General features: G+C 46.8%; 1 protein-coding gene across 1 annotated transcript; it reads left to right on the top strand.

The window, feature by feature from the left end:
• The first annotated feature begins 1,089 nt into the window (after window positions 1–1,089).
• LOC132250745 (cytochrome P450 2J2-like) lies at window positions 1,090–14,303 on the top strand. Its single transcript, XM_059727896.1, has 9 exons — window positions 1,090–1,332; window positions 4,157–4,319; window positions 5,478–5,627; window positions 6,193–6,353; window positions 7,190–7,366; window positions 8,017–8,152; window positions 9,262–9,449; window positions 11,151–11,289; window positions 13,726–14,303. Exons 1-9 carry the CDS (start codon window positions 1,123–1,125, stop codon window positions 13,899–13,901), a joined length of 1,500 nt encoding a protein of 499 aa, XP_059583879.1. The 5' UTR covers window positions 1,090–1,122; the 3' UTR covers window positions 13,902–14,303.
• Window positions 14,304–17,226: the final 2,923 nt, after the last annotated feature.

Below are 17,226 nucleotides of genomic sequence, written 5' to 3'. Positions count from 1 at the left end.
GATGATGATGATGGGACGGTGTCGCTGTCCTTTTGCCCTTTCATACTTAATGTTATGGATCCCTATAAAACGGGCCTCAAAAGTTTCTTTCACCGAGTCTTTCCTTCTCTCTTCAGTGAAGGCAAGGGCACATAGAAGGGCACATGAGGGCAAAGCCAGCATTACAGGTGGGCGACGTGGGAGACTGCCCAGAGCATTGTGGTTAGGGGGGCGCCACACACACACACACACACACACACACACACACATGCGTGAGCAGCCTGCACTCCCTTCACCCTGAGTGACCCTGCCCCTAGGCAGGAGGAGTGGTGCCCATCCCAGCCCACCCCCCGCCTCCAGCTGGTGCTGAGGACGAGCCAGGCATGGGTGGGGTAGCTCCTGGTTCAGTCCACCCTCCTTGCTCGCGCACAGCATCAGCGGTGCCTACCCACCCCCCTGCCTGGCACTGGCACTGGCACTGGCACACCATGCTGCTCGACCTCCCTGCCAGACTGTGCCCTGCCTCTGCCGGCAGCAGTGTTGCTGACCTGTAGAGGAGTTGGGGGCGTCCAATTGCAAGTTCACCCAGGGTGCAATTTTCCCTAAGGCTGGCTGTACACGTGGGCATTTTCCTGCATTCTTGGGTTTTCCCTGATGAATCTGAATCCACCTGGAGCCTCCCAAATTTTCTAATGCCATGTGGCCGGCTACACTTTTCTAACGGCCTCCAAAGGAGGAGGCTGCACTGGACTCCACAGCTACACTAGGATTTTAGCCTCTCCTTCCCTCCTTGTCTCCATTGACTCTGTCTGCCCCCTGCCAATTTAGGGAATTTACTCTCTCTTTCTTTCCTTAGCAAGAGATTGTTCCCAGTCCTAACACCATGCAGTGCGAGGAGGAGAGACATACAGCCACACTGCAGTTTCCAGTCTGGCTTCCCTCCGGGAGCTCTCCTAGTTTAATTACTATCCCACTAGCATTTCCTTGGCGTACTTTCTCATAGGTATGAATGATGAGGACTCTACCATCCCTCCACAGTTGTTTGTGACCTGGCTCCTCCTCCCAAACCCAGGGGCGGGGCGGGTTGCTGATTTACTACCTAGTTTCCTTTCACAATAGTTTCTGCCCATTGTGCAAGTCAAAATGCAGCTGCAGTTTCTCTCGTCTCTAACCGTTCTCTGGGAGAATGTGTCCTTCCGGACCGTTGCAGTCTTCATAGGTGCATTTCTTTTGATAGCAGATTGTATGAAAAGGAGACGTGCAGTGAATTTCCCTCCAGGACCGCTGCCTCTTCCGTTTCTGGGCCACATATTGCATCTTGACTTCAAGCAGCCTCACATCTCCATACAGAAGGTAAGAGGTAACGGGAGAGGAATCAGAGACACTCCTTTTCAAAAGTAGGGTTACCATACGTCCAGGTTTTCCTGGACATGTCCTCTTACTGGACCTCTGATCTCCATCCAGGTAGTTTTTAAAAATCTGAACCAATGTCTGGGATTTTGCTCTGCTTCCTTGGTGGATGTGGGGCAAAGGGCGATTGGAGGCAGTGTACGTATGTGCATTTGTGCACGCACACACATAGCTGGCATGCAGCCAGGCAGGGTCATGGCAGTAGCCTCAGCAACTGCATGCAGGTAAGTCAATGGGGGCGGGGGTTGGAGGGCCAGGTCTTGCGGACTATCTGGGGGGCTGTGTGTGTCTATGTGTGTGGCAGAGGTGTGTGGAGGGGAATGGGTGTGTGCTGGTGCTGAGGGAAGCATGGTGTCCAGGGGCTCGGGCTGTGGCAAGTGAGTGGGGGGCAGGTATTAGCCCCTCCAGCGGGGGAAGAGGGCAGTGGGGAGCTCTGCAACCAGGCTGGCAACACCAGGGATGGTGCCTGTGCTCCTGGGGCTGGGCTGACCAGGAGATGCTGCCCAGGGTGGGCATGGCCAGGCTACCTGGCACGGCACTGGAGCCCCAGCCCAGGGAGGTGGGTGCCACAGGCATCCCCTCTTCCCTCCCACCTGTGCCAGGGCCAATCTCGCTCCACTGCCGCCCGCACAAGTTGGAGTCACTGCGCTTGAGCCTGGTTGGCATGGGGGCAGCTGGTAGCCCCCTCCTGCGGGGCTGGAGGGAGCAGGGGGCTGTGGGTCAGGAGTGAGGGGCACCAGCATGGCCGGGGGTGGGAGTGAGGGGCACCAGCAGGGTCAGGGGTCCATGGGGTGGGAGTGAGGGGCACCAGCATGGCCTGGGGTGGGGGGGGGGGCGATGAGGGACTGTGGCTTGTGATGGGGGACTTCAGTTTGGGAGTGAGGGGCACTGGCAGGACCAGGAGGCTGTAGGTGGGGAGTGAGGTGTACCCCCCCAACAGGTGTCCTCTTTCTTTGAACTGGAAATATGGCAACGCTCTTCAAAAGTAATAGCCAACAGGGTGTGATGAGCAAAAGTCTTGAGGCGGCAGCTGAAGAACGCCCCGCACGGCTCTTGAGGGTAACTGGCTAGTTAGCTCCGGGCTACTCTGGGTTGTGCCAGCTGCTGGCAGTCCCTGTGAGCCACCCACCGTGGCAACCTGCAATTGTTATAGTGTAGGAAACCCGGGTCACATGCTTCTCACCTGGGCTGGGTGTGGGGGCATCCCCCTGAGGATCCCGTCCCCAGTGGAAGTGCTCAAGAAACAGGGTGCACCAAGGCTGTCTGCCTGAGACGGGGAATGCTCCCAAGCAAACTTGGCATTACAGGTGAATCGAGACCTGCATGTTGTGGATGGCAGTGTGTCAGGACAAATGGGGACTAAGGGAACTATAGCTTGGTCGGGGTTTGTCACACATGCAGGTAGGGTGACCACATGTCCCATTTTTTCTGGGGCAGGCCCATGTTAAATAGCCAGCTGGGCATCCTGACAGTTTGCTCAAATGCATGTTTTAGTCCAATTTTCAGCAGGACAGCAGGACACATGTTTAAAATGGAACAGCCCTCAGGAAAATGGGACTGTCTCTCTCCAGTTTTGGTCTGTGGCCCTCTGCACCATCCTCCCCTCCACCAAGTCATGCTGTCTGGTGTGCTGAGACCAGAACTGGGAGGCAGTTAAACATGCCAGACAGCAAGGGTAATGGGGTTGGGGGCATGGTGTCCCATTTTGAGGCCAGGAATATACGATCATCCTGCCTCCTGGGGCCTTGCTAAGTATGCAGTGATATCAGGAAGAGGAAGGCCTACAAAGACTTGACAGATGAGATGTTGCTCATAAAGAGGTACCACGCATAGAAAGACTCAAGATTTGAAAGGTTCTGGGCTGGGATTGAGGTGCTCAGCAGGATTAGAAGGACTCATGATGGATTAGGAGAAATGAGATGGCTAAAATCTCCAAAGGATTTTCAAGAGTTCATTGCAGAAGAGCTTGGAATGATTTAATTACAAGACTTTAGGAGGTATGAGCTGGCACGAACTTGCTCGGAAGTTGTGCAAGGGCCAGAAAGGCCTGTAGGACAAGCAGTGACGATGAGTCAGGAACCCATGAGGATTGAAGGTGACCCAGAAGGTCCAGAGGAGCTTAGAAATGACTCTCTGATATTCGGCCCCTTTGCCCTTCTTTTTTCCCCAAGGGACACAGAGGAACCCAGTAATTCCATTTATTTTCACAGCTTCCAGTCAGGGCCAGCCAGGGGGGAGCAGCACAGTTTGTAATAAGCAGCATATGAACCAGAGAGCACCAGTGCCTCTGACAGGACAGGAGCACACTGTTTAAACCAGAATATTTGATTTCTTCACCAGGAGAGGCAGGTCCCAGGTCCCAGGCAGGAAGGATTTGGTTTGATGCTTTGGGCTCTAGTATTTTGAGATCATTTAGGCCAAGACATAAGGTGGTCCTAGTGATTTAACAGCTTTCTCCTACTGTTACCTCATTCCCCCTTTTTTGTTTGCTGCAAACACCTGTAACGTTTTGTTGTAAGCTCACAGGGCCAAGAAAGGAGGGCTTGAACAGCATGGTCCTCCAGCGCCATTGTAATACAACTTATTAATCATAATTGTTGGGGGGAAAGTAAAGCATTGTAGTCTAAATCTCCCAACCATGCAGTTGGTCAAATAAAAAATATCCCCAACAAAAATCCTGACTGCTCACATATCTTAGGTCCCTAATTCTCATTAACAAGCAAGTTTAATTGTGAACAAAATCACTCAATCTTTTCTTTTTTTCCAGTATGCTGAAAAATATGGTGATGTTTTCAGCCTGCAGGCTGGTAGTGAGCACTTTGTGATTGTAAATGGACTCCAGCTTGTGAAGGAAATATTAGTTTATCAGGGTGAAAACTGTATGGATCGTGCACCGATCCGGAGTTTTGAGGAATTATTTGGTGGCTTCGGTGAGTTTTTCTTTCTAGGACAAGCATTTCTATTGTAATGTTTTAATAATGAATGCACTGATCCTGAAAACACCTGCACGTGGGTTTCACACGAATCCCCTGAAATCAGTGGCGGCATAGTAACTGTCATGGACTCCCCAAAGGGGCTCTTGTTTGGGATCCCTAATCTTAATACAGGTCTTCTCTGAGTGCCCATCTGAAGCCACCCCAGGCATCGCTTCTATAGTGGGTGACTCTCTGGCTTCATTTTTGACTCTGGAGCCTGCTGGTCCCTGAACCCTCTGCTCATCTGTGGTCCACCAACAAGACGTGCTCTAGCTCCACTCCTGGACAGGGCCTTTGCCTCCTAAAGGAGAAGGACAGCACCCCAAAGTCGCATGCAGTTCAGCAGGCAGCCCCTTCTGAACAGACAGCAATTATTGGTCCACTCTGATCTTGCAGGCAGAGTCTTCCTGCCACAACACTTGAGCCAAATCTTAGGCAGAGCTTTGGCTTAAAAGTCAGTAAGAAGACTTGAGTGGCCTCCCATGAAACTCTCATTCCTCTCCGTCCTGCCTTTGTTTCTCCACCTTGAGTCTCTGGGAGTCTCTTTTCCAAGCTAGTCTTTCACATTAGGGCTTCTTTCATGTCTCTCTTGGGTACCAAATACATCAGAGAATTTAGTGCAAAGACCCAACTCCATTCCCAGGCTAACCTCAGTGCAATGTTACCCCAAATATTTTCCAAGTTATAACCATGTATGAGAAAGTCAAGGAAATGGAGGCATGCAACATTATCCTAGAGATTGTAAAAAAAAATAAATTCAGAAGTATTACAAACAATACCAAGTCCTGTCTCAGTAACTTGGGCCCAGATCCTCAAAGACATTTACAGGCCTGGTTCCATTTAGGCCTTCATATATTTCCCATGTTCTGTATTCCCACGTATGCGGCTGTGTGTGTAAATAGATAAGTAGATTTGTTTTCATAGCCCAACACTGATATCCCAAGAATCCCAATGTGAGAGTGATGGAGCACAGATAAGAGGCCAAACGAGAGCAGAGCGTCCTCTGGAAAGAGAACCAGACTCACTATTAAAATCCCAAAGGGAGGAAGAGTGTTGTGATTGTCCAGTCTCCTAACGTCACCACAAAATAACAGGGATTATCTCTCACCACAGGCGTGATCTTCTCTAACGGATATAATTGGAAAAAGCAAAGGAGATTTATCCTATCAACTCTGAGGAATTTTGGTCTGGGGAAAAAGAGTTTAGAGAAACGAATACAGCAGGAAATCAGGTACCTCATTGAGGCAGTTGAGGAAGAGAAAGGTAAAGGAATGATTTGTGAACTTTTTTTTTATTAAGGAACAATAATATGACAATTATGGGCATGAAATTGCATGTGAGTTCTCTGGAGGTATTTTGTCTTTATTTGGCTCTTTTTTTAAAACTCTGAAATAACTGAGATTTAGGTCAAGACCTGGAATTGGATGCATAAATTTGTCCAGGTTTGGGTTTTCTATCTAGCAGGAATGGACCCAAATTCTTCCACACAGAGACATGGATTCACAAAACAATCTACACAATTGTTTCCATTAACGACAAGGGTGAAGACGCATGGAATTAACCTCCCTAAGTCTTTATGAGGGCGGAAACCTGTGTAAAAATATACGCACGCACTTATTAAAGCTATAAAGCCAACTTGAAGTAGCTGCTTGTTCAGTCACTGTGTTTAAAGCACTTTTAGTACTTGGGGTCACCGTGTAAGAGACATTGCTCACTTGGGTGGTATGTAGGATGCCCATATTGACATTTGCACTCACCTCAAGAACTTTTTTAATTGTTTTTCCGCGAAGCTGGAAGGATCTTATCTCTCCCTTTTGGTGTTTTCCAGGGAATCCTTTTGACCCTCACTTTAAAATTAACAATGCTGTTTCCAACATCATTTGTTCTGTCACTTTTGGGAGCCAGTTTGAATATGATGACAGTCGATTCCAGAGTTTACTGCGGTTGCTTGATGAGACAGTGCAGCTCGAGGGAAGTTTTTGGAGCCAGGTACAGCTTGTTCGATTTCTGACTGCAGGCAGTGTAAAGACTTCATTTTGCTCTCCCTGCCAAACATCCTATGATATCATACTTGAGTTTGTCAGCCTGGTTCTTGGCCCTAAGCACACTTCTCTTGGGCCTGATTGAGGTGTTCAGATGCTCTTTTCCCCAAGCAATCCTCTGCCTTTCCCTATCCGTTCCCTAGTTTTTTCTCTTGAGCTCCCTGGGGTTATCCTGCCTGATCCTCAATTCTGGTTTCTCTTTGGGATGTGTCACCCTCCCCTGCAGAAGGTGATTCCTCCTCCTTCACCCAGGGCTGATTGGATAGCCTGTTCTTGATTCTGATGGTCCATACCCTAGAGAAGCCTCTCAGCCTTTTATAGGATTAACTGAAAAGCAGCAATAGTCCGCTCAGCATGGCCTATACTTGTGCTGGTGACTGCAGCTCCTAAATTTTACCTTCCATCAGATACTTGGCCTTGGTGCCCTGGCTCTGATCAGTGACCAGGACTTCAGCCTTCTATCTTGCCTGCTACTTACCTCTAAGTTCAGAGGAGAGCAGCCTCAAGTGCATGCACGGCTTGCACATGGATGAAAGGATGGCATGCTATAAACTGAGCAGTTAGTTCAGAGCCTGCTGGTTCAGAGATGCCTGGTATCACTTCCTGGCTCTAAAAGAGATGATCTGTGAGACCTTGATTGAGACCTTTAATCTCTCTCTGTCTCAGTTCTCTGTCTTTGCAATGTCGAGGTCTCTCTTGAGGAAATAGATGTGGGGACATTATACTGCACTAGCCTATTTTTCTAAAACCAAAGTGTCCTTTCTTCTGTCTCTGTGCCCAAAGCTGTATAATTCCTTTCCCACCGTAATGAAGTGGCTCCCAGGACACCATCACACCCTTTTTAAAAACTGGGAAAAACTGAAGTGTTTTGTAAGAGAAGAGATTGCAAAGCACAGGGAGGACTGGAATCCAGCAGACACCAGGGATTTCATTGACTGCTATCTGAAGGAAATCGCAAAGGTAATTGAGTTTCATGAGCAACTGACCCTCAGTGAGTTAACACTTAGGACCTGATTCAGCCAAGCACTTAAGCACATAGCTTCAGGTGGGAGGGTGGCCCCGTTGGCATCCAAATAACTCCTCACATGCTGAAAGAGAAGCGCTTGCTTGAGTGTCTTGATGAACTAGAGCCTGAAGGTGTGTTAAAATACACTGACTGTGTTCTGGGCTCACACCCAAAACCAGCTCTAGCCTACAGCCATCTTGAACCAAGCACTCAGCTCTAAAATCAGCAGAAACTTCATCCAAAAGAATGAAGCTCAGTCTTCCCTGTTTTAAGCTCTATTCTTGGACATGCTGGGGGCTGGCAGCTCTCCCTGAAGTCAATGGACATTGCATGCAACATCTTGTAGCAGTAGTGTACCTAGGGGGAAGGAGGAGGGTGCTGGGCACCGAGGTAGACACAGGGGCCCATCCCCACTGGCTTTTGCCATAGCAGCCCTGTATTGCTCAGTTATAGGTCTGAGACTGGACCAGCCCTGCACTACCCCCAGGGCACAAAAACTCCTTAGTTGAACCTCTGCTTTGCAGATCTGAGCCTGCAATGTAGCGTGGAAGCAGACTAATAAACATTCATATGGAATTGATTAGAATTAAAACATTTTCTTTAGAATGAAGCCAATTCTACTTTCCATGAAAACAATCTCATATTTTCTACACTGGATCTTTTTTTTGCTGGAACTGAGACAACCTCCACAACCATCCGCTGGGCCCTACTGTACATGGCCCTATATCCAGAAATTCAAGGTAAAATGGTTTTGTTTCTATCCCAGCATCAGAGCCTTCTGGTAGGATATTGAATGCTGTTCTATGAAATGCTGATGCCTAAGTGCTTTCTTTCCAAAGATTTTCCCCATTCAGAAATGTTTCCCTGATAAACATTTGGCAAGTAATGTAGAAGCAAGAAGAAAACTCCACAGCCACAGTAAGCTTGATCGAGGGAGAGGATGGCATTGTGTCTAATGTACCTGCTTCAGTGATGTTGCTCATGGATTTTTAAAATGTGGCCCTTACTTGTGCTTGTTCTTCTGTCCCAGGGAGATCTCCTTCAGTACAGACAGACAAAAGGCCAGTGTGTGCTGGGAAAATGTGGGAGATTGCCTCAGAGAGAAAACTGGTGGAGAAGCATCTTATTTTGAACAGAGACAGAATATGGATTGAAAATACCTCTTGCTGCCTATATACATGGTCGGGGGTGGGGCGATTGGTTTAATTAGAGCGGTTCCCAGATAGCTGCTCTAATTAAAATGGCCCACCATCATGGGTATTAAGCTCCTGCGTATTTCCAAATGGGCATGGGGCACTTTATATAAAGCTCATTCAATGTGGTTTAGATAAAGTGTCCCTGCAGCCATTTTGAAATGCATGGGGGCTTAATACACGTGACAGCGAGGCGATGCTGGAGTGTTCTAATTAGAACACAAACGAGCACGTCTATAGGCACCCCCTGTGTCTATTGTGAGAGGGAGGAGAGGTGTGTATGAAGACAATTTTTTTGCACAACACGCAGAGCCCGAACACAGGTCTTTCAACTCCCGGTCCATTGTTCTCTCTACTGATCTATACGTCCTTGCTTGATAAGATGGTTCAGTAAGTGGGGGTTCATACCATATTGTCAGCAACATCACTGGCATGGACTGGGGACAGTTTTCTTCTCCTTCTACTGCATCAGAGGCAATTGATCCTCTAACGAGGTTTTCTATTTATTCTTTAGTTACACAAAAAAATTCTCTTGCCTCTAGTGCATGAGGCCCAAGACACTCTTCTTAAGCTAAACAGGCATACCTTTCTATGCTTACTGGTACATTCAAATGTAGAGACTGCACTCTGGTACTTAAACAGAGCTCTTTCCACAGAGAGAGTGCAAGCAGAGATCGACACAGTGGTTGGCCAGTCTCGCCTGCCAGCCATGGATGACAGAGACAACATGCCATACACCAATGCGATTGTGCATGAAATTCAAAGGATAAGCAACATTGTCCCTTTAAATGTGCCCCGAAGGATAACAAGGGACACAACACTGGCTGGATTCCATCTGCCAAAGGTAACCTGGAAGGAAATGTAGTCTTGCTTTTTATCTTGGTTTAGGGAATTAATCAAGAGGAGTTTGAACTAGAAACCCACATCTGAATGCCTTCATACTTCAGGGCAGGAAAGGTGTGGTTCTGACCCATTTAGAGAACCAATCCAGATCCAGACCTGCATTTTACAGCTGCTCCTTATTTCTATACACATTCCCAGCACCATGGAGGTATTTGAAAATCAGACCAGAATTTTTGACCTGATGACTACAAAAACGATAATGGAATATATTTTTATTTAATAGCTTGAAGCCATAATATATGGGCTAAGAACAGGATCTAGCACAAAGAACAGGATCTAGCACAAGCTCATTGCTGAGGCTATTGGCTGACACAAGATCAGTAGAGTTCTTGGTGCCTGCAGGTCTGTTCTGGGGGGGCTTAGAGCAGGGAAATAGAAATATTCCCTCTTTAGCACCTCCAGAAGTCTGCACAGCTGCCTCTTTGGGGCCTGCAGCATTTCTGACTGCCTCCAGCCAGACTGCCAGGCAGAAACTTCTCCTTATGGGAAGAAGCAGGTGGAATCTCTGCCCCAGCTTTGCCCAAGCAACTTTAATCCAGGGTTTGCTCAGGTCTTGACGCCTGGGCAGATTCATCTTCTCCCTCTCTCCTGCTTGCTCAGGGAAGTGTAGGACCCATGTCCATGTTCCTCCTGAGTTTCCCGCTGACTGGCAGCCTCATGCTGGAAATCAGCCAGACAAAACCAGACTGGGAACCATTCTGTCAGTCAGCGTGAACCAGGACAACATTATCCTGTAAGAGATGCTCGGGACCAGATTACCAGTGGGTAGACAATGAAACTGTGTTGAAATATGTGCACACAATCATTACACATCCATTGTAAAGTACTAGCTACTTAGCTACATATTGTTTTTTGAAGGCCAGTACTCACCAAGAGCCTAAAACAGGGTTTGCAATCCTTTGTGAGGCTTTATGCTTTATATAAAAGCCTGAACTTGAATTTTCAGTACTTGTATTCTGTTAGAAATTCAGAACCTGTCCTAAGAGACTTTGGAGTATTAGCAGCTTTATAACATTCCCTATATCATTGAATCATAGAAAATTAGGGTTGGAAAGGATCTCAGGAGGTCACTTAGTCCAACCCCCTGCTCAAAGCAGGACCAGCCCCAACTAGATCATCCCAGCCAGGGCTTTGTCAAGCCAGGTCTTGAAAACCTCCAAGGATGGAGATGCCACCACCTCTCTAGGTAGCCTGTTCAAGTGCTTCACCACCCTGCTAGTGAGAGAGTTTTTCCTAATATCCAACCTAATCCTCCCTTGCTATATGAAGGCAGCAACCCTGATTAGGGGAGAGGGGAAGTGATTTGTGCTCTGACTGGTGATTGTATTTACGGTGACAGTTTTACCCAAATTTGTGATAAACAAGCTAAGAAAAAGGTCTCTTCCTCAGACATCAACACCTCACCCCTAGGACTGAAAAAACTCTCCCAGGTCCTCCAGGCAAGCCACTAGCAAAACCAAACTCAATAATCTACCTACAGGGCAAAAAGACAGGTGGGAAAATTTTTTTTAAAAACAAACGAAAAACCTGCTTTTTATACCATCTGCAAGATAAAAAAAGAAAGGTCCTTGCCCTTCACTCCATTGCAGGTTACAATCAAAGAAACAGAACTGGTTTTAAGTCCTTTTCTTTCTCTTTCCAGGGGATCACTCTGATCACCAATTTGACGTCGGTGCTGTTTGACAGGAACGAGTGGGAAACTCCTGATGCTTTTAACCCTGAGCACTTTCTGAAGGATGGCCAGTTCAGGAAGAGAGAGGCTTTCCTGCCCTTCTCAGCAGGTGAGATCGGCTTGATTCTCTCCAGTAGCACCAGGTTTGGGCCTCTGTGTTTCTACCTAGGAAAAGCCCAGAGCAAACTTATTAATTATAGAGGACCCATGGAAAATGGGTAGCTACAGTCATGGTCAGGGTTTAGATTCTGGGGCCGGGGTGCAGCCTGCTCAGCCTTGTCAAAGCCTAGGCGTGGGTGGTCCTGGTTATGTCTGAAGGCCAGGAAGTGAAGTCATGTCAGAACTGTGTGGCCAGCAGATTGAGGGAGATAAGTATCTGCTCTATTCTTCACTGGTGAGGCCGCATCTGGAGTACTGTGTCCAGTTTTGGCCCCCCTACTAAAGAAAGGGTATGGACAAGTTGGAAAGAGTCCAGTGGAGGGCAACACAAATGATTAGGGGGCTGAGGGCACATGACTTCTGAAGACAGAGTGAGGGAACTGGGCTTATTTAGTCTGAAGAAAAGAAGACTGAGTGGGGATTTGATAGCAGCCTTTAACTACCTGAAGGGTGGTTCCAAAAGAGGATGGAGCTGGACTGCTCTCAGTGGTGACAGGGCATCTACATGTGCATTTACACATGCCTAAAGTGAATGCGCATTACCTTAATGCGCATGAAGCGGGTTTAGGTATGGGTCTACATGTGCAGGTGTTCAAATGCATTCATGTTATGTGTGAACTGTCTTGGGACTAAAGTTCATCCCAAGTCAGTCAACTTACACAGCATTAATGCGCTTTAAAGCATCTATATATTCATTAATGCACTTGAACTATTCAAGCCTAAATTTGATACTTGCATTTGCAGGTGTCCAATGTAGGTGCAAATAGCCTAAATTCACCATTTTTAATGCACATTAAGGGTGTACACATGTAGATGTGCATCCTTAATGAGCATTAACTTCGGCTAATATGCATTAAATTGGCATGTGTAGTCACACCCACAGATGACATAACAAGGAGCAATGGTCTTAAGTTGCAGCGAGGGTGGTTTAAGTTGGATATTAGGAAAAACTTTCACACTAGGAGGGTGGTAAGGCACTAGAACAGCTTACCTAGCGAGGTGGTGGAATCTCTACCCTTGGAGGTTTTTAAGGCCTGGCTAGACAAAGCCCTGGCTGGGATGATCTAGCTGGGCCTGGTCCTACTTTGAGCACAGGGTGGGACTAGATGACCTCCTGAGGTCCCTTTCAACCCTAATTTTCTATGCTTTTATGAACTAGACAGCCATCCAGGCATCAGGAGCAGAAGGGATGAGTGAGCCACAGACCAGCCTGAGTCCTGCTCCCTAAAGTCGGCCTAAATGCCTGGGGGCTGTTTTCGGTAGCTAGTGCTCCTGGGCCCAGAGCGCTGTGTACACTGCAAATGTAGAAAAGGGAGAGGCTTCTCCCTTTTAACTGGAGCCTGCATCTCCTGCTGCATTAGGTCACAGACAGCCATCTCTCCCCATCCTGTTGAAGCTGGCCCCCTGGGCAGTCAGGGAGGGGAGTATATGTGAGGCCAAATGATATATAGGGCACCTTCCTAAGGACGGTGGTGAAATGAGCTAGACTGTGCCTGAAAAAATAGGGTGCTCTGGGCCCTGGCCTCGCCCTGGGCCAGCAATTAGTGTACTCTAATGTGAAGTGGGATATCTAAGTTCAAATCCCTTGTGACTGAGGGTGACCTAGAATCTGTGTCTCCCATTCCCTGGGCAAGTTGCCCAAGTACTAGCCTGAGATCTAGGACAACCTTCCTTCTTGGCCAACCAGTCACCAGTTGTACTTTTTCCACAAGTAACATTCAAGCAGCTTCAAGTGATTTAGAGTTTACAGGCCTATGCCACTGGAATAGGATCGCAGCAAGACTACAGCAAGAGCATAAACGGCTGGAGTAAGGTCTTCTGTGCAGGCTTAGAAAGCCCTAGCCTGTTGCACATGGTAGAGTAAGACCTAAAAGTCTGCTAAATGCTTCAACATGACACGTGTGTGACTACAGTTAGCTGCTTAAATGCTACTTATCGGCCTGAGGGGGAGACAAATTGGGTCATTGGGCGTTTCTAGACCTGGGAGGTGGGCGGGTAGGGCGCTTTAATTAGCAAGCCATGCTAATTTAAAGTACCCAAGCGTCACATGTATCAGCATCCCTGCACTGAAAAAATGGCAACGGGTTGCTTTGAAGCAAAGCACATTCAATAAGCTTGAGTTTAAATCACCGCACCACCGTTTTTCAGCATGGGGGCTCTGATACACGTGATGCCGGAGGCCGGTGGAGCACATTAATTTCTGCACTCCAGCATGCTAGATTCATTGAGTTTGCTCCAGCCTGCTGGATTTACAGCACATCGGAGCATCCTCACTGCATGTCTATAGGAGCCCATTGTTTTTACTTACAAAAAGTACCATTGCTGGTAGAGCTTTTTTTTAACACAATCCTTTAGCTGATACACACAAATGTTGCTATTGTTTCAGGGAAAAGGGTTTGCCTGGGAGAGCAGCTGGCTAGAACGGAGCTATTCCTGTTCTTCACTGCCCTTTTTCAGAAGTTCACGTTCCAGGCACCGAAGAACACGAAGCTCAACCTCCAGTTCAGACTAGGCATCACCATGAGCCCTCAGCCATACAAGATCCAGGCTTTGCCTCGGTAGGTAGCGCTGTCAAGATCTGCCCTTGCTCCATTTCTCAGAATTACAGGAGTTTTTTCTATAGATGGAGCTGTGTGTATTGTTCCCAAATGTCCCTGCATCCTCCATTTCTGTGTCCCAATAAGGGGGTGGTTGCAGCTGTTTATCTCCAGTGTTTGGGAGTGCAAAGTGGTTACTGCTGTAAGGACAGAATAGGATTTCATACTTCCTTCTTCCATGGAAAAATTGAATACAGATGGAAATGTTTTCACAAAATTGTTAATGTTTTGTCCAATAAAAATCTGTTAAAAAATCTAATGAGGAAAAGCACCCCAGCTTAGACCACCTTTGCTTTTCATATTTCAGGAGTGTTGGTTATAGCTCTGTACTTAGTTGGTTTAATTAAAGATACCATATTTACCCAAAGACCCTTGTCTGCCTTTTCTCTTCATGTGCATTTCAGTCTTCCCTCATCCATCTTGATTGCTAAAAAACAGAGGTCCTTCACTTTGGGGTCACTAAACAGTGTAAGCCGAGGGGACTAAAACCAATAGCAATGAGAAGGTTAACTCCTGGGTTTAAATGAACTCAGCAGCTCAACTTGAAACCCATCAGTGACTTGGCATTGAACTTTTAAGTGTAGTCCTGTGTTAAAGTAAACCTTGTTTTTTGCTACTATTTTAAATCCAAGTAGATAACTTGGGTTAGCCAAATGTAGTTATGAACATGTCTTGTTTATCACCATGTCAGCATATACACATATGACAATCAGTGAGGATTCTCATATTCCTCATTTGAGGATTTTATGAGGACAGTGTACTTGAACCTCTATGGTAGGAGGTATGATTGTTGGGGTTGGGGATCAAATCTCCGGGTGCCTTTAAGTAAATGTGTGCCAGAGGACTTAAGCATATCCTAAAGGAGTGATAACTTTCTTATTTTTTGTGGCTCAATGTAGTTAAACAACAGCTTTAGTTTGTAGTGTTGATTGTAGTTTCCAAACTCATTTAAAATGAATTACTGAGCAAGTCTTGATATGCAGCTGTTTCGTCTTTGACTAGGAACCCTTTAATTTTTGGCAAAATAAATGGGGTGAAAAGAAATTCTGAGAATCAACTTATTGATTGCTTTCTAAGAATAAATCCACTGACTAAAAGGTCATTGGAAATGTCTTTTTAGTACAAAGGCATTTTAAAGGGAAAGAACTATAATGCCAATGATTAATTATGACTTTAAGTTGCTTATACATTGAGATTTGTACTAACTACATAAAAGAATGGCCCATCCAGGACTGGCACCTGTTACAAAAGTGCAGAGCACGTAGAACAGATCATTACAGCTGATTCCTCTCTCTGTGCCCCTCCCCTTCCCCCTTTCCCCCTGCCCCATAAAAGCCACACTCTGGGTAAGACAACAACAGAATTTGCTAAATAATTTCTTATAAGCATCCCAGACCAGAGCTATCCATAACACCTTCAGGATTATCACAAGTAGGTATTTTTTACTCTTCTGGCACCTGCTGTCCAGATACAGAAATCATAACTCCTGCCTGTGGTTGACTCAGATACTCCTCTACACCTATCTGGCTCTCGGAGCAGCCCCTTGTCAGGAGGTATGTATTCACATTGCTTGAAAAGCAATTTTCTGGTTGTTTCCTCTTTTTTTTCATATTCCCTGGATGTGTGCACTTGTTCACACACCTCTTTATATAAACTAGTTTTCTTTACTCCATGAGCAAGCACGTAATGGAAATCAAAGGAGACATCAAAAAACCACTGACATTCAGGAATCTTTTTCCTGTTCTAATTCCCAACAGCTAGGTTGCATTTCATGGTGAGGGATCCCGGTTTTCCCTGATAAAAAAATCAACAATTCTCTAATAAAAAAATCACAAATTCTCTACTTAAAACCCCCAAATCCTTGATTAACATGAAAGGACACTATATATATAGGTATCAGTTGAACACAATGTTTTCTTGATATATTTACAATTTTAAAGAAATGTGGAAGCCTACCAGTGCCTTAATCACTATAATAAAACCCATTCTAAATACTCAGGCCATAAATTTAGCCCTTAAACTGAGCCCTCCCTGCAGGTACAGCACACATACCAGATCTCTCTCTCCCCTCCCTGCCTAAACTGGCCCTGCAGCTATAGCATGCGCCAATTCACAGCGTCCCAGCCTCGTCCACAGCTCACACACCAAAAGCAAAGCTGACAGGTAATGGCCAATGGCGGATTTAGATTTACTGGGGCTGTGGGCAAACAGAAACTTGGAGGCCCCCCACCAGGCAGGATCTCTCTGTGCTTGCCAGGGGGTTAAGTTTGGGCCCACCTGGCATCCTCAGCTGACAAGATCCCAGCAGGGATCGAGGTGACTCTGATGATACCGCAGCATCCAGTGCAGACCCAGGCGGATGCTCAGATACCCACCCAGAACCTGCCAGCCACACTGGCCCCATGCTGCTTCTAGTGCGCAGGGTGGGAGCTAGGGTAAGCTGCAGATGAGGCCAGGATGCACAACTCAGCAGCCAAATCAGCCGGCTTCCCACGGGCTGGATCCTAAGACTTTGTGGCTGCTGGCTGCTGGGCTGGATACAATCACTTGGTGGGCAGAATCTGGCCCATGCGACATATTTTGCCCATCCCCGCCTTAAGGTGAGCAGGACTTAAAGAACTGATACAGAGACAGAAAGAGAGAGCACTTTAGGCTCACCTGCCTCCTGTCATCAAGTTTTACAAGATGTGGCAGGCAAGGAACCAGGGTGGGACCCTGGGAGGCAAGGGTAAGAGCCAGGCAGGGTCAAGGCAAGCACTAGGGGGCATTATGGAAACTCCTGGTGCCTCACCTGTTACAAGGACCCTAGAGGTCTCTGACCTAAGCCTAGGGACTGCTCCAGTATGGCGAGGATGCTGAGGCAGGGAAATGTTTGCACGGGTATTTATTATTGTTATTATTATGTGGCTGCTGACATCTGACATTCAAGAAAGAACTTCAGCATGAAGTTCACATCCTGGCCAGCTGTACCTTGACCCTGACAGCTCTAGAACTGGTAGATATAAAATTGTTTGTATTATTCTTATCTGCTATCACTGTGTATCAATAAAATTTGCCTATTATTTAATGCAAAGGTCCTGGTCAGTCTGAGGGTTTGGGTCCACCCAGAGCAAGGTATCTGAGTCATAAATCCAGTGCCAACATCTGATACAACTGCAACGCACTTTTTAAACCAGCTTTTTATTTCTTCACCAGCCATTGTAGCTTTGAAGGGCAATGCGTCCCAGTCAGCAGTACTATCAGGCAGAAAATAGTTTATTCCGCTTACTATATTTCATGGTGTATAGATC

The sequence above is a fragment of the Alligator mississippiensis genome, chromosome 5 (assembly GCF_030867095.1).
Source record: "Alligator mississippiensis isolate rAllMis1 chromosome 5, rAllMis1, whole genome shotgun sequence".
Lineage (NCBI taxonomy): Eukaryota > Metazoa > Chordata > Crocodylia > Alligatoridae > Alligator > Alligator mississippiensis.
Note: the sequence above shows the minus strand (reverse complement) of the source record. Positions and strands in the feature narration are given on the sequence as shown.

Bases quoted from the DNA above. Each gene is read 5' to 3' on its own strand.
- LOC132250745 (XM_059727896.1), top strand. From the start codon at position 1,123: ATGCAGCTGCAGTTTCTCTCGTCTCTAACCGTTCTCTGGGAGAATGTG. The intron at 1,333-4,156 runs GTAAGAGGTAAC...CTTTTTTTCCAG, and splicing joins CTCACATCTCCATACAGAAG to TATGCTGAAAAATATGGTGA. The intron at 6,354-7,189 runs GTACAGCTTGTT...CTGTGCCCAAAG, and splicing joins AGGGAAGTTTTTGGAGCCAG to CTGTATAATTCCTTTCCCAC.